At 41.7% G+C, this 24,331-nt stretch overlaps 1 protein-coding gene across 1 annotated transcript in view; it reads right to left on the bottom strand.

Annotated features, from left to right (window-relative positions):
* Positions 1-20,334, bottom strand: part of DNAH6 (dynein axonemal heavy chain 6) — a gene marked incomplete at its 5' end in the record, with an annotated part of 204,336 nt that extends 184,002 nt beyond the window's left edge. The window contains 4 exons of the mRNA XM_084900943.1: positions 6,439-6,695; positions 10,222-10,389; positions 18,600-18,823; positions 20,322-20,334. Coding sequence (XP_084757069.1) covers positions 6,439-6,695; positions 10,222-10,389; positions 18,600-18,823; positions 20,322-20,334 — 662 coding nt within the window. The remainder of the gene's footprint in view (positions 1-6,438; positions 6,696-10,221; positions 10,390-18,599; positions 18,824-20,321) is intronic.
* Positions 20,335-24,331: the final 3,997 nt, after the last annotated feature.

Raw genomic sequence — 24,331 nt, 5'->3', positions numbered from 1 at the left:
AGGAAACAATGTAATGAGACTAGAAAGGGCCAGCTCTCAGCCCAGCCGGTGCCCTCTTGCAGTCCAGGAGCCCTCGAGGGATGTGTGACCGATGACTTAGCCACTGATGCCTTAGCTACACTCGCCAGCCATGAGAGGGTGCAGGTCGGGCTGAGGGACCAATCCCCTGTGCCCAGATTTAATGCACTGGGCCCCTAGTCGATGAGAGAGAAACATCGATCAGCTGCCTCCTGCACACTTCCTACCGGGGAAGTGCCGGCAACCAAGGTACATGCCCTTGGCCAGAATCAAACCTGGGACCTTTCAGTCTGCAGGCTGATGCTCTATCCACTGAGCTAGGCCAGTGGTTCACTCTTAATTCCCTTAATCACATGCTGCATTTCCAGGATTTTTGATTGGTTCTTTTTTAAAGTTTCAATCTCTTTGGTAAAGTACATATATTTCATGCACTAGGCCTCTAGTTCTATATAATTAAGAGGTAATATGCAAGTTGACCATCACTGCAACACACAAGATGGCCATCCCATGTGGTCAAAGATGGCTGCTCCATGTGGACACAAAATGGCTGCCAAAAAATAGCTGGCATGGGAGGGCATTTGGAGGGACCAGGTCTGCAAGGGAGGGCGGTTGGAGGTGATCATTCTGCAGGGGAGGGCAGTTAGGGGGGACCATGCCTGCAGGGGAGGGCAGTTGTGGGGGACCAAACCTGTAGGGAAGGGCAGTTGGGGGTGACTAGGCTGGCAGGGGAGGGCAGTTGGGGGGTACCAAGCCTTCAGGGGAGGGCAGTTGGAAGTGACCAAGCCTGCAAGGGAGGGTAGTTTTTTGGGGGCAAGACCAGGCCTGCAGGGGAGGACAGTTGGGGGGGATCAGGCCTGCAGGGGAGGGCAGTTGGTGATGACCAGGCTGGCAGGGGAGGGCTGTTAGGGGCAACCAGGCTGGCAAGAGAGGGTAGTTAGGGGTGACCAGGCTGGCAGGGGAGGGCAGTTATGGGCAATCAGGCCAGCAGGGGAACAGTTAGGTGTTGATCAGGCTGGCAGGGGAGTGGTTAGGGGCAATCAGGCAGGCAGGCAGGTGAGTGTTTGGGAGTCAGCAGTCCTGGATTGTGAGAGGGATGTCTGACTACCCGTTTAGGCCCGATCCTACCAGGATTGGGCCTGAATGGGCAGTCGGACATCCCTTGAGGGGTCCCAGAGTGGAGAAGGTGCAGGCTGGGCTGAGGGACTCGCCCCTCCCATGCACAAATTTCGTGCACACGGCCTCTAGTTTAATTATATTAAGCAATGTCACCACAATACACTTAATAAAAAAAAAAAAGTATGTGAAGACATTATATTTTATCATTACTTTTAAAAGGTGTTTTGCATAACATTTCCTCATCTCGTTGACCCAGTATTTACCACTTTTAACTTCCAATTTAGCTGCTTCATCTATGTAACATCTAATCACTGGCCTTTACTCATAAGGTTTATAATATTTGGAATTAAGGCTAGGGAGAAAAATTTAACATCAACCCTAAAATGTGATAAACTGTGATTTCAACATTATATTCTGTTTTTAAAAACAGTTTTTATTGACTTTTAGAGAGAGAGGAAAGGAGAGGAAGAAAAAAGATCAATGTGAGAGCACATCATTCATCAGCTGCCTCCTGCACGTCCCCTACTGGGGATTGAACCTGCAACCCCAAGCATGTGCCCCTGACGTGGAATCAAACCTGCAACCTCCTGGTGCATAGGACGACGCCCAACCAACTGAACCACACCAGCCAGGTCCAACACTATCTTTTTTTTTTTTCTTCTTTCTTTCAATATATTTTATTGATTTTTTACAGAAAGGAAGGGAGAGAGAGAACTAGAAACGTCGATGAGAGAGAAATATCGACCAGCTGCCTCTTGCACACCCCCCACCAGGGAGGTGCCTGCAACCAATGTACATGCCCTTGACTGGAATCGAACCCGGGACCCTTCAGTCTGCAGGCCGACGCTCTATCCACTGAGCCAAACCGGTTTCAGCTCAACACTATCTTCTTAAATGAGACCTGTCATATTACTATCAAGCATCATTACTGTCAGTCCATATATAAAACATCAATTCAATTCCCCTAGTTATTAGGGCCTAGTAGAAGTGCTCATTAATCTAGAAATACAATTATTTTCCCAATTAGACAAAAGCATAGTTTCAGTCCCATCTTCAATATAGGCATACCTCAGAGATATTGCAGCTTCAGACCAACACAATAAAATCAATATTACAATAAAAGGAGTCATACAATTTTTTTTTAGTTTCCCACTGCTTATAAAATTATGTTTATACTATACTGTAGTCTTACTAAGTGTGCAATAGTATTTTTTACATCAAAGGGTTTTCAATTCTATTATATGTTAATTCTTTCATCTTACAAAAACAACCACACAAGCTATTTCTCTCGTCCTCAAAAGGACACCAATTTCCTTTTTTTTTTTTTTTAAATATATTTTATTGATTTCTACAGAGAGGAAGGGAGAGGGATAGAGAGCTAGAAACATCGATGAGAGAGATTCATCAATCAGCTGCCTCTTGCACACCCCCTACTGGGGATGTGCCCGCAACCAATGTACATGCCCTTGACCGGAATGGAACCCAGGACCTTTCAGTCCCCAAGCCGACGCTCTATCCATTGAGCCAAACCGATTTCGGCCCTAATTTCCTTTCACCTACCACCCCATTTCTTTTCTCTCTCTGGCATCTGAAAATGAGCATGTCCAAACCCAAACTCTCTTCTCCCATCCACTCTTCTGTATCTCAATCAACAGCAACTCTACCTTTCTCTTGTTCAGGCAAATGGGTCATCCTGGACTCCTCTCTGATTGCCTGCCTTGCACACAATCCATAAAAACATCCTGTGGACTTGGCCTTCCAATTATTGGGTCGGCAGCTAAGTAATTGCGGGTTTCACACATATATGGCTTCAGTTGAATTTTTAGGTTTGCAGACGTAGTAAAATGTAAAACACATTTTGTTATTTGATAGTTGGCTATTCAGCTGTTAATCAGTAAAAAAGTTTTTTGATCTGTTTTGTAGTTTTCGTTGAGAGTTCGTTGAAAAATGGAAAATCAAAAGGAACATTTTAGTCATATTTTGCTTTTTTATTTCCGCAAAGGGAAAACGCATCGCAAGCTCATAAAAAGTTATGTGCTGTTTATGGTGACGAAGCTTTAAAAGAACGGCAGTGTCAAAATTGGTTTGCCAAATTTCGTTCTGGTGATTTTTCACTCAAAGATGAAAAACGCTCTGGTCCTCCAGTTGAAGTTGATGATGCCCTAATCAAAGCAATAATCAATTCGGACTGTCACAGTACAACACGTGAGATTGCAGAGAAGCTTCATGTATCACATACATGCATTGAAAATCACTTAAAACAACTTGGCTATGTTTTAAAACTCGATACATGGGTTCCTCACGAAATTAAAGAATCACAGTTAACGCAACGCATTAGCAGCTGCGATTTGCTAAAGAAACGTAATGAAAATGATCCATTTTTAAAACGACTGATAACTGGCGATGAAAAATGGGTTGTTTACAACAATATCAAGTGGAAAAGATCGTGGAGCAGGCCAGGTGAACCAACTCAAACAACATCAAAAGCTGATATTCATCAAAAGAAGGTTTTGTTATCAGTTTGGTGGGATTACAAAGGAATTGTCTACTTTGAACTCTTACCACCCAACCGAACGATCAATTCTGATGTCTACATTGAACAACTAACGAAATTAAACAATGCAGTTGAAGAAAAGCGGCCCGAATTGACAAATCGAAAAGGTGTTGTATTCCATCATGACAATGCAAGGCCACACACATCTTTGGTCACTCGGCAAAAATTAATGGAGCTTGGTTGGGATGTTTTGCCACATCCACCATATAGTCCTGACCTTGCACCATCTGATTACTTTTTGTTTCGATCTTTACAAAACTCCTTGAATGGTAAAAATTTCAATAATGATGATGATGTCAAATTGTACCTGATTCAGTTTTTTGCTAATAAAAACCAGAAGTTTTTTGAACGTGGGATTATGATGCTGCCTGAAAGATGGCAAAAGGTCATTGATCAAAATGGGCAATACATTACAGAATAAAGTTATTTAGTTCCATGAAAAAATTGTCTTTGATTTTCTTTAAAAAATCCGCAATTACTTAGCTGCCGACCCAATACTTCCAGAATTCGACCTACTTATTACCACTTCCACCACTGCCACCTGGACCATCTCTCATCTGAATAATCACAGCCCTTCTAATTGGTCTTTCCATTTCAATTTTTGTTCTTCAAAAGTCTATAGAGCAGCCAGAGTGGTCCTTTTCAAAATGTAATTCAGATCTTAACACTTATCTGTTTGAAATCTTACCATGGTTCTCCATTTTTCTCAGTGTAAAGGCTAATGTCCTTACAATGGCCAGCAAGGTCCTGTGTGATCTCTTCCCCAGCTCTCATTCACTGGACTACAGTCACACCAGCCTCCTCTTCACTTCTTGAACATACTAAGTTCTGAATCTATGCTCTAGTTTGGGGTATTCAGATTCACTTTCCTGCTGTCTGGAATGCTCTTCTTCCCTCTCCTGCCACCACATAATTCACACCGCTTCTCCTTCAAATCCTTGTTCAAATGCCAGCTTCTCAATGATGCCCATCCTGACCACCCTGGTTAATTCACAACCTCTTCCCAACAACTCCCAACTCTGTTTGCTCTACTCTTTTTTTTTCTTTTCCTACAAGGGACCTGGTGCATGGAATTCATGCACTGGGGGTGGGGGTGGGGGTCACTCAGCCCGGCCTGTGCCCTCTTGCAGTCCAGGATTCCTCTTGCAATCTGGGACCCCTTGCTCCTTACCTCCCACCTGCTCTCTGCTCAGTACCACTCAGCTTGCTGCTCCTTGGAGCTGCTGCAGAGGCCGGAGAAGCCCCAGCCACCACCACTGTGCTTGCCAGCTGTGAGCCCAGCTTCTGGCTGAGCAGCAAAGCCCCTGTGGGAGCGCACCGACCACCAGGGGGCAGCTCCTGCATTGAGTGTCTTCTCCCTGGTGGTCAGTGTGCATCATAACAATTGGTCATTTCACCAGTCATTCTGCTGTTTGTTGATTTGCATATTAAGGTTTTATTATATAGGCTAATACTTATCACCTCCTAGTATTCCATATAAATTTACTCATGTATCAAATATATATTGTCTCCCTCTGCTAAAATGTAAGCTCCACAAGGGTAGCAATTTTAATCTGAATGGTTCACTGATGTATCACCCAGAATAGTTCCTGCTATAGAGTGAGTACTGAATATTTTCCTGAATAATTGGATTTCCATAAGCATGTCAGTTCTCTCTACAAATTCTTTACTTCCTGTTCAGCTCTTTTGGACATACAATAATTCTACCATTTTAAGTACAATATGTATCTTTCTCTCCCATTTCTCCCCAGAAGGAGAGCTATCTTCAGTGTTATCTGACCCAATAAACTGTTATCTGACTCAATACACCTATTATTTGGGAGAAAAAGAGAATTCATAGAAGGTGGTTTTATCTTCATAGACAGCAGAGAATGGGGAAGGTTATTCAAAGAATTTGGTGCAAAGCTAGACTATTATGACATTTAAGAAAAGAATATTTCAACAAGTAATGTCAGTTAAAATGACATGTATTACAAATAATGCATCATCTGTTTCTTATACATTGACATCTTCTTTTCTCAGTAATCACACAATAACAAAAATGTTTGTAATACTGATTAAAAATGACATTATATAATATAAACATGAGGAACATAACAATGCTTCATAAATAGATAATGTCTATAAAAATTGTTGTAATTAAGATTAATTTATCATTGGATAACCAAAATTATATTTTATTATATTTATCCTTTTTAAAAAATACTTTTTTAAAATTTATTTCAGAGAGGAAGGGAGAGGGAGAGAGAGAGAAAAACATCAATGATGAGAGAGAATTATTGGCTGGTTGCCTCTGCATGTCCCCTTCTGGGGATCAAACCCACAACCCAGGCATGTGCCCTTAACTGGAATCAAACCTGGGACCCTTCAGTCCATAGGCCAATGCTCTATCCACTGAGCCAAACTGGCTAGGGCTCATATTTATCATTAACACCCAATCAATTATGGGTAACATTTGCAATCTTATGTGTAATTTTTAATATTAATAAGTGGCTTCAGCTCTAGCTGGTTTGGCTCAGTGGATAGAGCATCAGCCTGAGGCCTCAAGGGTCACAGGTTCAATTCCGGTCAAGGGCAAGTACCTTGATTGCGGGCACATCCCCAGTAGGGGGTGTGCAGGAGGAGGCTGATTGATGTTTCTCTATCATCGATGTTTCTAACTCTCTCTCCCTCTTCCTCTCCCTTCTTCTCTGTAAAAAAATAAATAAAATATTAAAAAAAAATAAGTGGCTTCATAAAAGAGAACTTACTTCAGATTATAGGTATCATATTCAATGGAAGACCTTGGCACTGCAGGAATCATATAAAGAAATCCAAGATGTTCATTTTCACGTAATATTTTAATGATTTGCAAGGGATCACGGATGTTGGCTTTAACAACATCTTCCCGGTCCTCAAATATGTACGTAGGCAAAGTTGAGTCACTAGCCTTATAGAGACCTCTTCTTCCGATAGGCGGCAGTTTCTGAGGAGAGGAAGACATTTCCTTAGCAGAGGGCCCTAGGATCTGAATAATGCCAAACAGGGCGAATGGATTAAGCAAAAATGAAGTCATAGATATGGGGGGCAGGGAGGTTCAGGGGAGAATATTTGAAAAAAAGAACGTGATAAAAAAGTGACAAGATATTAATATCAAGGACCAACTACTATAGTGCCTGAGATATTCTTCAAATCAACTGAAGGACTTATATGTATGCATATAGGCTTAACCAATGGACGCAAAACTCTGGGGAGGGAGGGCATGTATGGGAGTGGGGGGTGGATTGGTAAGATATGTACACATATAATACCTTAATAAAAAAATTAAAAAATAAAAAAAACAACAATTGATATTCCTTTTCAGTACTCCCTACCCAGATACTTGTTCCCTTCCCACAAAACAGCCCACCTCAGCTCCTATGTCTTTTTCCTCTCCTATAACTTAAAGTTTATGACCTCAAAAGACTACCAGCTCTCTGGAATTCATGGGAGCTCGCCACTCTCCTTGCTGAGATGCTCTGCAATGATCCTGACTGTGGCCTCTCTCCTCAACTGTCTCACCTGATTCTGACTACCTGATGTTTTTAAATGAGTGGCATCTTTCTTATACAGTTGTAATCATAACACATAATAAACTATATAGTGGGGTGTGTGTGTGTGTGTGTGTGTGTGTGTGTGTGAATGTGAGGGGTAATTATATTGAGCTCTGGGAGTCATTATTTAATAGCCTTGGAAAAGCATACATGTTTTTAACTCATAATTGCCAGTTCTGGCCACCAATGCTTCTAGCATTTCGCTGTGCATGGGAATTACCTTGGTGTCCTGTTAACATGTAGTTCCTGTCAGCCAGTCTGGGAATACATGGAAGCAAAAAGATAAAAAGTTCTTCTTTCACTTACTGGCCAGGGAGAGCAGCAACAACGAAGCTTTCTTATGTGAAAGAATAGACGAAACCAGACACCCAGAACCAGAGAAAATACACATTGCCTTGTTCCAATGCTTCAAAAGGGCTATGGTCAACCAATAATTTTATGAGACTGGAGTATTCATATTTTAACAAAAAATGCATTGATTTTCTTCATTATTTCCTCTTAAAAGTTTTACTGCATTCTAAATGGAAGATTTATTCAACAATAACCCTACACATTTTTTTTTTGTCTGAGTACAATTTCTAATTACATGCATATCTCATAGATATTTCGGGTTCAGCTCCAGACCACCATAATACAGTTAGGTATTGCAACAAAGCAAGCTATCATCTTTTTGCCTTGCACTTGTAAAAAAAAACAAAAAACAAACAAACAAACAAACAAAAAAAAAAAAAAAAAAAAAAAAAAAACCAACACCTGTGAAGCACTGCTACGCAAAGGGCAATAAAACAAAGAATTCGGTGGAAAGATGTGATTCAATTGAAGTAGTCACAAAAGTTCAGATTTTTGGAGGTGGGAGACAGAATAAAGGAAGCATTTATTCTTAAAGTGTAGAACTTCCTCTGTGATGGATGCCCAGACCAAAATGTAAAGTTAATCTTCCTTAATTACCAGAAGTAAAGCCTCCAATTTTCCTCTCTCCCTCCCTTCCTCTCTTCCTTCTTTTCTCCCTTCCTCTTTCCCTCTCTCCCTCCCTCCCTCCCTTCAAGTCTCAGGAAATCCTTGTTATTGCATGTCCATTCTAAACTAATTTTGAGAAATCAATACCCCCCAGAAATAAGCCTCCTCTCAGAATAAATACCTTCTTTTATACGGCACATCCCCCTTTCTTCCACATTTCCCTTCAACCCCTAACTCTATACTTAATTCTTCACTTAGTTATGGCTACAGTCAAGTATAACCCACATCTAACATTTCTCCCCAGTTTTCTCCCTTCATCCCAGTTACCCACACAATATCTCTCCTCTTCTTTAAAAGCAAGCTCTTGAAGCCCCCTTCCTACGAAATGAATTAATTGATAGGCAAACAGATCTGTCCTGGCCCTGTTTCAGATAGCTCACTCTCTTTTCTTCACAGAAATCAAATGAACTGAAGCTATACAATTTTACTCAATCATATCATACCGTTCTCTCAGTATAATCTCATCAAAACCCAGTGGACCTCCTTCCAGCTGGCTCTTCAAACCCCAAACTCTCCCACCTTATCTGCCTCATTGACTTTCCACTCATTCTTCAAAGCTTAGTGCAGTTCCCTAGGGTAAGCTATTCCTCCACTGACCATATCCCTGGGAACTGGATGTAACGTTCCTTCTATTTAGTTCTCCATCATTTTTTATGTTAAATGACCAAATGAAAGCTTTTATCACACCATGAGTGTTCACTTATCGATTTGCACAGATTCTGAAGTCCCTGAGGTCAGACAAGTCCCCAACTCTGTTTCAAACACTGTAGCCCAATGCCTGAAAGACAATTAGCACTGAAATGTTTAACAAATGTTGAAGAATCCTCTAAAAAAAAAAAAGGCTCAAAGAAGCCCTAACCAGTTTGGCTCAGTGGATAGAGTGTCAGCCTGCGGACTCAAGGGTCCCAGGTTCAATTACAATCAAAAGCATGTACTTTGGTTGGGGGCATGTACCCAGTAGGGGGTATGCAGAAGGCAGCTGATCGTTGTTTCTCTATCATTGATGTTTCTAACTCTCTATCCCTCTCCCTTCCTTTCTGTAAAAAATATATTATTATTATATAATATATTTTTTTTTAAAGCTCAGAGAAATCTTGGCCCTATTAGTATTATTGTTGTGTGTATCCTCCATATTTTCTCCCACCCATTTCTGCTCCTTTCTTGAATTATCTATAAGTATTCATTTAAAGGAATACTCTGGTGATTTCTCACTAGAGCTTATTCACTTACTAGAGGCCCGGTGCATGAATTTGTGCATGGGTGGGGACCAGGCAGCTGGCCCCAATAGGGGCCAATCAGGCCAGGCTGGCAGGGGGGAGGGGACGCAGAAGATTGGCAGGCCTGCCCTGACCCCATCGGCGATTGGGGGCCATGCTGGTTGGGGGAAGGGCCTGCAGGAGGTTAGGCAGGGCAGATCGGGGCCCCAAATGGGCCAGTTGGGCGATGCAGTACACGTCATAGTGACTGGTTGTTCCAGTTGTTCTGGTTGTTCTGGTCATTCTGTCATTCTGGTCACTTGGCTTTTATATATATAGATTGCCTGCAAGGCAACATCACCACTCTACAGCTCTCATCAGTTACAAAAGTTATCTATCTGGCTCAGCTTCTTCTTTATTGCCTTTTACCAAGGTCTTCAGAGATTGCAATTTCTGGGGAATAGTGATGAAAATTTCATAAAAGTTAAAACAATATTATGTCTTCTTTTAATATTCAAGAGATCAGAAGACACTGTACAGATGCTGAGAGTTTCCTTTACGATTTTCCTCTACTGTCCAAATTTTCTTTAAATAGGAAGAACTGAGAAATAATATATTCCCAAAATTCTTTATGCAAACTGATAGAAACAGATTTTGCTGCTAATCTTGTGCATTAAAAGCAGGTTAGCAATTCTATTTAAAACTAAAATTGAATTAAATGACCACTTAAGTACTTTACATACTATACCTGTGTTTTTTCCAACACATCCACATGAAGAGACTGAACAGGTGATGTGATAGAAATTTCTTCAGAGCTTCCTATTGGTTTTATGACTCCAGAAACGGACGGTGGAGGTTGATACTGTTGGTATATATATTCTGGCCTCTTATGATCTTGGTAGACTTTTAGCACTGGCTTTGGGAAACAAAGAAACATGTTAATCTTTTTAATATTAATGTGAACTTGTCTTATTCTTCACTATCTTTGGACTCTATCCCTGTTGGAAATTTATTTCCTCCTGGGACTAATTTTCTGTCAAAACTACAATCATTGTAGCAGCTACCACCATTGTCTATCCATTGACTACTGCTTGATTAGACTTTTCTAGTTGGTTTCTATTAATTCTGTATTTTAAATACCCACAAATACTCCTAGGATTAAGGTTTATAATAGAAAGGGCTCAGGGGCATGAAGTCCTAAGCTCACTAATTATCCATTACATATCCCCACCATTCACTACAAGAGAGGAAGAAGCTTACAATCTTCCAACCTTACCCAAAAGTCATTTGTCACTTCCTATCGCCATAACTGATTGAAAATCTAAAAAATAAAATGGTGGCATTATCTTAGGCTCATCTCACTTTGAATTAAGGCAGTAAAAATCCAGCTTTGAACATAAAAGTTAAATAAAAATTTATTATAATGACTTTAAGTTTTTAAGTATTATGATTTTAGCTAATCTTATATACAGAAGTGATAAAAAAAATAAACTTGATAATAAATATAGCAAATGGCTGCTAAGTTTACATTTGGTTTTGGATAAAAATCCCTCAAGTCACTCATGGAAGAAAATAAAAGACTAGCTGGTGATGAGAGTATGAGAGGTGAGTAGGAGGGGATTACAGTAATGACAGTAGGAGGGGAGATCTCAGCTATATAACAATATGGAAAAGGAACAAGATCAGCATCACAGTTAAGAAGGGAGAGTGGGGGTCCAAGATGGAGATGTAGGAAGACTGTTAACTCGCCTCCCACAGACACATAGAATAATGTATACCTTAAACACCTATGTATATAGCAACTTCTCCTGAAGAACAACTGAAGATGGATTGGATAGCTTCTGCACATTATATGAGAGAAGGACTACATACAGAAGGGGAGGAGAGATGGAGACGCAGTAACCATTGAAACCCTACCCCAGTGGAGCAACGTGCAGTAGGTAGGGATATCACTAACAAACCCATGTGCAGACTCACCTGCCCTGGGGCACAGTAATAAAACAGAGTCTTAAAGTGCACCTAGACTATACATGAAAAAACAAAAACTATTTACTAACCCCCCAAATGCCTGCCAAATGGGTAGGGAACTGCAGGAATTCTCCAGAATTGGAGGGGCCAGCAAGTGCCATTGTTACATTCCCCCTCCACCTAGATAACATGGGTGGGAACTTAGTTCAAGTGCTCAATACAGCCTGCAAGGCTAGCACAGCTTGCTCTGGGCCATCTTAGCAGAGACCACTCCAGACCCAGCTAGCTGGCCTGCCAGGGTGCTCCTAAAGCCATAGGGCCTGGACCACCTTTCCCCAGACTTGTTCCAAACCTGCCGCGCATCTTCTTGGAAGCCCCGGGGCTGCATGCCCTGACCAATTCAGTCATGCCTGCCCTGGCTTTGGCCAGTCAGCTGGCCAGGACACCCTTGGCACTGTGTGCGCCCACATAGTCTCCAGCCAGCCTGCCAATGCTACCTAGCACATACGGTTTACACAGTGGTTGCTCTTAACACAGGCCACTTTCATTTCATTCATAAAAACACAGAAAGCCAAACAAAATGAGGAAACAAACTAATATGTTCCAAATGAAAGTATAAGAAAAAAATGCCAGACAAATACACTAGTGATATGAAGATAAATAATTTTCCTGATAAAGAATTCAATTTAATGAATTCGTTTTAATGGCTGACTAGTTTTCCAGTGTGTGTGTGTGTGTGTGTGTGTGTGTGTGTGTGTGTACTCACATCTTTATCCAATCATTTGTTGATGAATACTTGGGCATTGTAAATAATGCTGCCATGAACATAGGGGTACATATATCTTTACAAATTAATGTTTTTACATTTTTGGGCTAAATTCTCAGAAGAAGAATTATTAGATCATATGGCAGTTCTATTCTGTACTTTTTCCATAGTGGCTGCTCCAATTTACATTCTCACCAATTATGTATCCTTTCTAATACTTGTTATTGCTTGTCTTTTTTATGATAGCCATTCTGACAAGTGTAGTAATATCTCACTGTAGTTTTGACTTTCATTTCCCTAATAACAAATAATATTGAACATCTTTTCAAATCTCTGTTTGCCATCTGTATGTCTTCCTTGGAAAAATATTCAAATCCTTTGCACTTTTGTAATCATATTTTTTTTCCTTGTTGTTGAGTTGTATTGGATATTAGCCCCTATTCGAAGTATCATTTGCAATAAGAGATAAAATATTGCCATTTGTGACAACACAGATGGATCCTGAGAGTACTATGTTAAATGAAATAAGTCAGATGAAAAAGGACAAAAGTCTTATGATTTTGCTCATATCTATTTATATAAAGACCCTACGTGTAACACCATCACGACAAAAGTTCAACCAACTGGAAGGACATCAGTTCTGCAGGGGTCGCCTTGGCAACGGCTGTGCCCTCCCCGAGCTGTTTCCCATTTCCTGAGAGGCCTGAGGGAACCCAGAGGCAGTCAGTCCTAGGTTGAGGAGGTGGAGGCCAAGGCGTGGTAGAATTCTAGGTCTGGCCCAACAGGGGGCATGGCCGGCCTTCAAACCAGACCCTGACAGGAGGGAGGAGGGAGCCCCATCCCTCACAGAATTGACAGATGGCCAGCTTGCTGTCAAGGGTCTGCCAGTTAGGAATCCTATTTACCTGCATACCTGTACAAAATTTTAATACATTATATTAGAGGTCGTGGTGGTACTGTTTTACCCACAGTGTCTACAGGAATTGCTGCAAATTTACTTCTCCGTGGAAGAACATTTTATTCCCAATATAAATTACCAATTCCATGAAATGAAACTTCAATTCCTAGACTTGATATAAACAATGAAGTTGCTAAAACTATATAAAAGTCCCAACTTTTCATTATTGATGAATGCACCATGGCATTCAGTAATGCTATAAACACAATAGTCAGGTTTACTAAGAGAAATTATGAATTTGAATGTTGTATTTGGTGGGAAAGTTCTCCTTCTTGGGGAAGATTTTCGACAATGTCTCAGTATTGTGCTGCACGCTATGCGATCAGCCATAGTACAAATGAGTTTAAAGTACTGTGATGTTTGGGGAGGTTCCAGAAAGTTGTCTCTTACAACAAATATGAGATCAGAGGATTCTGCTTATAGGGAATGGTTAGTAAAACTTGAAGATGGCAAACCTGATAGCAGTTTTCATTTAGGAATGGATATTATGGAGATTCCCTGTGAAATGATTTGCAATTTATCTATTATTGAAGATACCTTTGGAAATAGTATATATCTATAGATAATATTAAAATATATCTAAACATGCAATTCATTGTCCAAAAAATTAGCATGTTCAAAATTAAATGAAGAAATTTTGGATATACTCATGGAGATTTTCACATATATTTGACTGATGATTCCACTGATTCAACAGATGATGCTGAAAAGGAAAAATTTCCCATAGAATTTCTTAATAGTATTACTCCTTCAAGAATGCATGTCAAAAATTAAAATTGAAAGTGGTGCAATCATCATGCTATTGATAAATCTTAATAGTAAATGGGGTCTTTGTAATGGTAACAGATTTATTATCAAAAGATTACAACCTAACATTATCAAACCTGAAGTACTAACAGGATCTGCAGAGGGAGAGGTTGTTCTGATTACAAGAATTGATTCGTCCCCATCTGACACTGGCCTCCCATTTAAATTAACTCGACGACAATTTCCTGTGATGCCAGCATTTGCGATGACTATTAATAAATCACAAGGACAAACTCTAGAGAGAGTAATGATATTCCTACCTGAACCCATTTTCGCACATGGCCAGTTATATGTTGCTTTCTCTCGAGTTCGAAGAGCATGTGACGTTAAAGTTGTAAATACTTCATCACAGGGAAATTAAACAAGCACTCTGAAAGTGTTTTTACTCTTAATGTGGTAATATTAAAATCAGTTTAATCACTTTATCAGTCTTTGTTTTTATATCATACTAGAGGCTCAGTGCATGAAATTTGTGCATGGGGTGAGGGAGTGTCCCTCAGCCCAGCCTGCACCCTCTCCAAGCTGGGACACCTTGTTAAAACTGCCCGTTTAGACCCGATCCCACTCTAGGATCGGGAAGTCGGACATCCCTTTCACAATCCAGTTCTGCTAGCTCCCAACTGCTTGCCTGCCTGCCTTCCTGAGTGCCCCTAACCACTTCTGCTGCCAGTCTGATACCACCTAACCACTCCCATGCTAGCCTGATTGATGTCTAACTGCTCCCCTGCCAGCCTGTTTGCCCCCCAACTTCCCTCCTCTGCCTTCCTGGTCACCCCTAACTGCCCTTCCCTACAGGGTTGATCTCCTCCAACTGTCCTCCCTTGCAGGCCTGGTGCCTCTCAACTGCCCTCCCCTGCTGGCCATCTTGTGGGGGCCATCTTGTGTCCACATGGGGACAGGATCTTTGACCACATGGGTGCAGCCATCTTGTGTGTTGGAGTGATGATAAATCTGCATATTACTCTTTTATTAGATAGAATTAGATAGGATAGAGGCCTGGTGCATGAGTGGGGACCATCTGGTTTTCCCTGAAGGGTGTCCTGGATCAGGGTGGGGGTTCCCTTGGGGTGTGGGGCAGCTTGGGCAAGGGGCCTGTGGTGGTTTGCAGGCCGGCCACACCCACCAGCAACCCAAGCTGAGGCCCTGGTATCTGGAATTTATTTATCTTCTACAATTGAAACTTTTTAGCTTGGAGTGGAGCCAAGCCTCCTGCTTGCTCTGTGAGGGCAGTCATTTCCGTTGGAATTTCTGTATCTTCTACAATTGAAACTTTGTAACCTGGAGTGAAGGCCTGAGCCAGCTAGGGCTGCAGAAGCTTGATGTCCTCCATTGCCTGGGGCAACCCTAGCCTTCCAGCTCAGTGGCTTCTGCCATTTCTGTTGGAATTTATTTACCTTCTATAATTGAAACTTTGTAGCCTTGAGTGGAGGCCTGGGCCTGCCTGGGTATGTGGAAAGTTTGGCTTCCTCCATTGCCAGGGAAACCCAAGCCTCCCTCCTGCTCTCTGTGGCCACAACCATCTTGGTTGGGGTTAATTTGCATACTTGTTCTGATTGGCTGGTAGGCATGACTGGTGGGCTTGGCTTGTGGGTGTAGCAGAGTGATGGTTAATTTGCATATTACTCTTTTAAATATATATATATTTTATTGATTTTTTACAGAGAGGAAGGGAGAGGGAGAGAGAGAGAGAAACATCAATGAGAGAGAAACATCGATTAGCTGCCTTCTGCACACCCCCCACTGGGGATGTGCCCACAACCAAGGTACATGCCCTTGACCAGAATCAAACCGGGGAACTTTCAGTCTGCAGACCGACACTCTATCCACTGAGCCAAATCGGTTTTGGCTGCATATTACTCTTTTATTAGATAGGATAATAAAGAGGGAATATGCTAATTAACTGTCACATCCTCACAAAGATGGCGGCACCTATAGCCAATAAGGAGGGAATATGCTAATTGACTACCGCGCCCTCAAAGATGGTGGTGCCCACAGCCACAAGATGGCATCACCCAGTCCCCTCAGCCCTCCAGCTGCCCAGGGCCAGCCCAAGGTATAGGCAAGCCACCAACGGCAGCTGCCCAGCCTTCCAGGGCTGCCCGAGGCTCAGGTAACCAGGGCTGACAGAAGGTTGCACTGCCAAGAGTGGTAACAGCAGAGGTGTGATGGGAGCATCACCTTCCCCAGATCGCCGGGTCACCTCCCACCCCTGAGGGCTAATGGACTGTGAGAGGGGGCAGGCCAGACTGAGGGAACCCCCTCCAGTGCATGAATTTTCATGCCTCGGGCTTCTAGTTTTAACATATCAGTCTATCAAGTATTTTTTTAAATGATAGTATCAGATTCAACAACCATGTGAGTAAGCAAGTCCTCTTATACACTGTAGGTGGGAAGGTAAACTATTTAAACCTTAGAGTACAATTGGGCAATATTTTTCAAAATTAAAAATCTACATATTTTATGACTTCTACAAGTGCCACTTCTGAATTCTTACCATTTGCAATAGCATGGATGGAACTGGAGAGCATTATGCTAAGCAAAACAAGCCAGTCAGAGAAATGTAAGTATTACATGATATCACTCATTTGTGGAGTATAATGAACAACATAAATTGATGAACAAAAATAGAACCAGAATCATAGAAGCATCGAATAGACTGTCCAACCTATGAGGGAAGGGGTAAGAGATCAACCAAAGAACTTGTATGCATACATATGAGCATAACCAATGGACACAGAAAGTAAGGGGATGAGGGCATATACTAAAGGGTGTGGGTGGCCGGGGAGAGATCAGTGGAGGAAAAAAGACTTATATAATACTTTAAACAATAAAGAATTAAAAAAAAAAACTTTTTAAAAATGTTTCTTTAAAAAAGAAACTTCTGCCCTGGCTGGTGTGGCTCAGTATCTTGGGTGTCATCCTGTGCATGGAAAGGTTACAGGCTTGATTCTCTATCAGAGCACAGGCCCGGGTTGTGGGTTCAATCCCTGGTAGGGAACATGCAGGAGGCAACTAATTAATATTTTGCTCTCATGTTGATATTTCTCTCTCTCCCTTTTCCCCTCTCTCTCTATAAATCAATAAAAAAAAATTTAATGCCACTTCTAGGAACCCATCTTTATATGTATAAAAGAAAGGCCATTCAATGTAGCATTGTCTGAAATAGCAAAATAACCACAACAAAACAAAAAAGAAGTAAACTGAATTCCCATCAATAGGAGGCCACTTGATGGATACCATCTTTGGTACAAACATGCAACAAATACAGCGCAGCTGTTAGAAAAGATACCTCTGAATGCATGGATTAGAAAGACTGCTACATAAGTGAAAAGGACCCTTAAGATCAGTATGTACTATATAATCTTACTTTAAAACTACAAATGTTTACACACACACACACACACACACACACACACACACACACACACTTTTATACATTTGAATAAATGTATAAAACAGCCTGAAGGGCAACCATCAACAATGGTAGTTAATGCCTGAGAGTGGAGGTGAGAATTTTTACCTTTTACTTTACACACTTTCACGGCTCCTTCACATGGATTTATAATTATCCAAAGGCATAAATGAGTTCTTCACAATTAAATATATTCAGACATGCATAAAATTGTTCAGGGCACCAGGCATTTACTTTAGCAATAATGAAACTATATTAATATTAATACAAGCATATCTCTTTTTATTGCACTTTGTTTTATTGTAATTTGCAAATAATGCCTTTTCTATGTATGTATTAAAGATTTGTAGCAACCCTGAATTGAGCAAGTCTATTGGTGCTATTTTTCCAACAGGCTCAAATGATGGCTAGCATTTTTTAGCAAAGAGTATTTTTTAATATATTTTGATTGATTTCAGAGAGGAAGGCAGAAGAAAAGAGAGAGAGAAACGTCAATGATGAGAATCGCCGATCGACGGCCTCCTGCACACCCCACAATGGGGATGGAGCCCACAACCTGGATATTTTGACACCTGCCTGGATATAATGGGGTGCCCCGACTAGGAATCAGACCATCACTTCCTGATTCACAGGTCAACACTCAACCCAAAGTATTTTTTAATTAAGATCTGTACATTGTATATTAGGGATAATGCTACTGCACATTTAATAGACAATGGTATAGTGTAAACATAACTTTTATATACACTAGGAAAGTAAAAAAATTGTGTGATTCACTTCATTGTAATATTCAGTTTATTGCAGTGTCTGGAACTAAACAAACAATATCTCTGAGGCATGCCTGTGTGTGTCTGTGTGTGTGTGTGTGTGTGTGTGTGTGTGTGTGATTCTTACCGAAGTTCCCAGTATTAAATGGTACCCTAATATCCAAAGAGCATTAAATCTACATAGTTAAGTATCATATTGTACATAATCTTAGAGAAGATTTATCTACCAGAAAATTTTGTTCACCACCATATCCCTCCCACTTCAAATTGTTTATAATTCAATATTTTAAAATAAGTAATTGTGTTGACAACTCCATAAACAAGTCTTAACTTTCAGGGTTTCATTTCTTCTCTGATAAGTGTCTAGAAATATTCCATCCCGTCCCAGAGCAGTTTTGCAACTTCCTCTGTAGCCCAAAGTGGCTACGATGTTGGGTTTTGAACTTACCAGAGGCTCTAGTTTTCTAGGCTGCTGTCGTTTTCTTGTCCTTTCCTGGGCTTTGGTATTGTGTTTAAACACCAGGACTTGTGTATCTTCTGCATTTTTTACGAGTGTTGATAAACTCGGTTTCCCCTTGGATGTTTTCCTTTCCAGTTTTGGATTTGACACCTGCCTGTCCGTATTTTCGAGGTCAGAGTCCACTTCAGAGTTCTGAAAAGCCATCTTTACTCCTGCAAGGGCAGGGTGAGAAAAAGACAAATGAAGAGCAACAGAACTGAGGGAGTGGATGGGGGACTTATGAACTAGGGAGAGCTGAGTTTGCTGACTGCCAAAGAAAACCGATCAAAGTTACCCCATTCTTCCCATAATGAGGACTTGAGCCAGAGGAATGGAACTTAGGAACTATGCCTGGCCTTCAAGAAGACCTGTTTGTTGGGGTGGAACCTAGAAATTTGCATTTGTAACAAGTTATTGGGTGCTGCTGCTGCCGCTACCACTGATTCGAGGACCACATTGGGCTTAGACGGTAAGGACGAAGAGAAATGCAATTAGCATTGAAGTATTGAGATCATTGTTTCTCACACTTGAGTGAACAAAGTATCTCCAGGGAAGCGTGTCCAAAGTGCTGGTAATTCTAACACATGCAATCTGAGAACTACAGCCTCGGTACTCATGAAGAAACCAAACAAAGGAAGAAGAGAATTGAGGGCTATATTCTAAAGCAGTGCTTCTGGAACTTTCATGTGCAGGAAAGTCTCTTAAGAAGCTTGTTAAAATGAAGGCTCTGATTCAAACACATTGAATAGCCAGGCCCTAGAACACTAGAACCCTGAGACTTTTGTAGTGGAATTGCATTCTCATTACCACTCATACTCCCAACCCACCAAATGGACAGAGAGACTTCTCTCCAAAATGGTAGTCTGGCACATGAGGCCTTCAACCAGGAGTCAGCCGGACTGGCTTTTAGTCTAGGCCTGCATCTGGCCAATCAAAATCCGATGCAAAAAGCAAGGAGGTGGGCAGCACTGAAACAAGCCAAGACTGAGTTGCCAACTCCAGGGAAAGCGAGACGCGGTTCATAGATGAGGACATCATGGTAGCACCATCCGGTGATGACTCCTGGGACCTGATCACGTGTTATTGCTGAAATCCCATTGGGGGGCAGCCCGTGATTGAATGCGGCCTCTGTGGAAGGTGAATCCACCTCTCCTGTGCCAAGATGAAGAAAACCAATGCCCTGACTTCCTTTTACTGCCGGAAGTACAAGGAACCGTGGCCAGAGGCCTGGTGTTTAGGGGAGCCTCCCAGATCTGGAGAGTCCTGCCATCATCATCTCCATGCTGGAACTTCCAAAAGACAATGTCACTTGGGAAACGAGCCTCAGGGGCCTCCCTCAGTTGCCTGAAGCTCAGATACTGTCCCCTTTCAAGGGAGGAGTTCCCAAGGGAGATGGCTTAGAAATGAATTCCTACGCTACTCTTCCTTCCTACCTTATGGTCTTGAACTGGGACCCATGACAGAGGGAGGCTCTCTGGGTCCTAGACACTATCTCTGTCCCTTGGATCTGCCACCTCTCCCTTTCCAGACCAGTGATGGGAATGGAACAGAATGGGATGGGACTGTTGTCTACAAAACTCTAGTGTCCATACAGCACGCCCCGCCTCATCTTTTCTTATACCTCACTCCCCACTTATTCTACACGGGTTTTATTCTTAATCTTGGACTTACCCCTTTTGGTCATGGCAGCTCGGAGGTGGAGCACCAACCGGAACCTGGCAGAGGAAGGAAGGAAAACAGGTGACCATCCTCTCACTCACCTCTTTTGTGTCTGATGATATTGGCCCAGCCGTTTGTGAAGACAGCCTGTATGTTGTGAACAAGGCAGAGCGGGCTCTTCACAGCTGCAGGTCTCCTCTGCCATTTTAATTTTCCAAGTAACCACATTCAGAAACAAAACCCGTGGAACTGGTGACACTCATTTTAATAATGTGCTTTATTTAACCTATCCAAAACCTTATCATTTCAACACATCATGAGTATCAAACGTATTCATGTGCTATCTTACTTTTGGTTGCTGCCTTAGAAAGCCAGGGTGCGTTTCACACACAGAGCACACCTCAGTTCAGACCAGTCACTGGGTGAGGAGCACAGGCCTAGAGCTGACCACGCTGTGGAATCTTGGACCAGTCTTTGCTGTCTCTATTCCTCCCTTCCCAGCCCCTCTAAAATGCCAGGGCTGTGGTCGGCAAACTGTGGCTCTCTGGCCCCTTGAGCGTGGCTCTTCCACGAAATACCACAGCCTGGACGAGTCTATTTTGAAGAAGTGGCATTAGAAGAATTTAAGTTTAAAAAATTTGGCTCTCAAAAGAAATTTCAGCCGAAACCGGTTTGGCTCAATGGATATAGAGCGTCGTCGGCTTGGGGACTGAAAGGTCCCAGGTTCGATTCCGGTCAAGGGCATGTACCTTGGTTGCGGGGATGACTCTCTCACATCGATGTTTCTAACTCTCTATCTCTCTCCCTTCCTCTCTGTACAAAATCAATAAAATATATATTTTTAAAAATTTCAATCGTTGTACTGTTGATATTTGGCTCTGTTGACTAATGAGTTTGCCGACCACTGCCCTAGCGGCTAGGGAATCACTGCAACGCCTTCCCATTGCCTTCCTCTGACCATTGGAGTTTTTCCTGGTGTGCTCCGAGAGCCATATGTTCTTTGGTCTAAAGTCAGAGCTCAGCCCCACAGTATGATTCATCAAGACTCACCACGTCAGACTAGAGCAGCCGCCTCCGCTGCCCCGGGTCTCCAGAGACAGCAAATGCTGGGCTGGGAGTAGAGAGGTGGCGTCCCCAAGAAGTTTCCCGTTGCCTAGCAGCAAGCAGGTCTCTCCCGGACGCACAGGTCCTGCCTCGCTGGTTGGGGAAGAGCGAGCACCCGGCCCGCCCCGGCCCTCCTCCGCGCTGGGAACCAAGCAGTCCCCAGGCCCCAGGCGGAGGCGAGGCGGCCAATGAGGGTGGTCTGCTCTGTTTGTTCCTGCGCTCACCAACCACCCACGCTCCTGGTCCCTCCCTCCTCCTGCAGGAATCTCTTCTGTTTCCTCTAACCAAGGCCCACCGGCAGACTGGACGTTTGTACGCGCTAACCTAACTTGCTCTGGTTCCAAGAATCAAGCAATCTCCGGAGAGGGAAATGCGTGGTTAAGCAGCTCGGGCCCCCCTCTCAAAGGAAGCGACAATTCCGCATCTCCACACCACCTATACATCTTGATCAATTTTTCAAGTCCACTGTCAAAAAGAAATAACTTGATGGAACAAAACATAAGCTATATTTATATAAATAGAAGTAAACAGAACGAATTTTTAAATCCTCACCTGCTGATCATTTACTTTAGAGAGGAGAGAGAGAGGAAAAAAGAAACATTGTGAGAGGGAAACATCCGTTCAGTTGCCTCCTGCACATGCTGAGACCTAGAGGAACCTGCAATCTACCCTGTTTCCCTGAAAATAAGACAGTGTCTTGTATTAATTTTTGCTCCCAAAGATGCGCTAGGTCTTATTTTCAGGGGATGTCTTATTTTTCCATGAAGAAGAATACAGTACACATTTATTGTTAAATGAAAATAAAGGAAATTTATTAAATGTATACGGTACGGTAGTATGGTAGGTGTCAACAAAAACCAGACAAACTGTGAATCCTACAGTATCAAGAATTTACTCATTTATTCAATGACAATCATGTCATCATCTTGTGGAACATCATCATAACAATCCAATTCCTGAATTTCCTGGTGAATCTCTTGTGACTCCATTTCTTTCAGAATCAGTGGACCAAATCTCTCATGTTTAGCCTAGGGGGGCCTTATTTTTGGGGGGATGCCTTATATTTCACTCAGAAGGAAACCTGTAAGTAGGTCTTATTTTCAGAGGATGTCTTATTTTCGGGGAAACACAGTAGGTATGTGCCCCGTCCAGGAATTTAACCTGCAACCTTTTGGTGCATGGGACAATGCCCAACCAACTAAGCCACACCAGCCAGGGCCAGAACAATTTTTGTATAGTACACAACCCCAGTGTCAGAAACTTTACAACTGGAAATTGTCTAGTCATAGTCATTCAGAATGTGTTCAACTTTACCTAATCAGCCCAGAAAGAATTGTGTTTAGAAAAATTTACCAATACCAGATTGTATATTGTATGAAACTGCATCAAAATGTAATTTATGAGATGTAGACTTTTCTGCAGGTATACTAAATTTGAATTTTTAAAAATCACTAGTACTTTCTTGAAAATTAGAAACACAATTCCCAGAACTGATCTAGAATGTTAAGCTAGATATCCAAATTCTAGGTTACATGTGGGCTTAGACCTTCCCAGTTTTCAGAAACCAGGACTCTTGCACCATAGTCCACAGGTTCTGAGAACAGTTTAGTCTGTTTAACACCAGTACTCACATTCATTGGAGGAACACAGACCAGTCACTAGTATTATGTCTGCAATGTACAGTTCTGTATTGATCAAGTTAGTGGTTTTTAAAAATTGTCAATGAATTAAACATCCTCACTACTATAAATTTTAAAAAATCATTATAACCTACATGAACAAATTCTTTCATACATGGGTCCCTAATAAGACATATGGATTCCCCAAGTGAAGTCCAATTTCATCATTTTCTAACTACTTTTACAATTTCATGACATATAAAATTGCTCTACAGTAAACTGCACATATTTAAAATATTTTTTTCAAATTCTTACATCTGTTCACCTATTAAATCATCCCCACAATCAAACAAAAAACATTCATTTTCCACCAAAAGTAGCCCTGTGTTCTTCTGTGATCAAACCTTCTCTACATCTTCATTCTCAGGCAACCACCAATATCCTTTTTGTCTATAAACCTATTTTTATTTTTAAGTTTTATATAAATGGAATAACACACATGTATTTTATGCATACACACACACACACACACACACACACACACACACATTATTGATTTCAGAGAGGGAAAGATAGGAACATCAATAATAAGAGAGAATCATTGATCAGCTGCCCCCAGCACACCCCCCACTGGAAATTTAACTTCAACCTCCTGGTTCATAGGTCAACACTAAACCACTGAGCCATATCAGCCAGGCACATGTATTTTTTGGTCTAGCTTCTTTGACTCAGCATAAGGTGTTGATATTTACTGATATTGTTGCACATATAAGTCCTTCATTACCTTTTATTTTTCAACTAGAGTCCTGATGCACAAAATTCGTGCAAGGGGCTTGGAGCCTCTCAGCCCCGGCTTCATCCAGAAGGACATCTGGAAGGTCATTTGTCTATCCGGTCTATTTAGCTTATTATCCTTTTATTATTATAGATATTCTGAGTGGGTGTACAATAATTTATCCATTTACTTCCTTATGGGCATTTGAGAGGTTCCTAGATTTTGGCTCTTAGAAATAAGCCCTCTATCAACATTAATATTTAAGTTTTTGTGTAGTTACATGTTTTCATTTCTCTTGGGCCAACACTTGAGGTGGAATGATTGGGCTGTATAGTAGGTTATGTTTTACTTTTCATTGTGTGTATGTTTGTTTTTTAATCCTCACTAAAGATTTTTTCCATTTATATTTTAGAGAGTGGAAGGGAGGGAGAGAGACTGAAAAAGAGAAACGTTGATGTGAAAGAGACACATCAATTGGTTGCTTCCAGCATGTGCTCTGACCAGCAACAGGGATTGAGCCTGCA

This window comes from Pipistrellus hanaki (genome assembly GCF_964339955.1).
Source record: "Pipistrellus hanaki genome assembly, chromosome: 12".
Taxonomy (NCBI): Eukaryota; Metazoa; Chordata; class Mammalia; order Chiroptera; family Vespertilionidae; genus Pipistrellus; species Pipistrellus hanaki.
The sequence above is the reverse complement of the archived record's forward strand: the minus strand, read 5'-3'. Positions and strand labels throughout refer to the sequence as shown.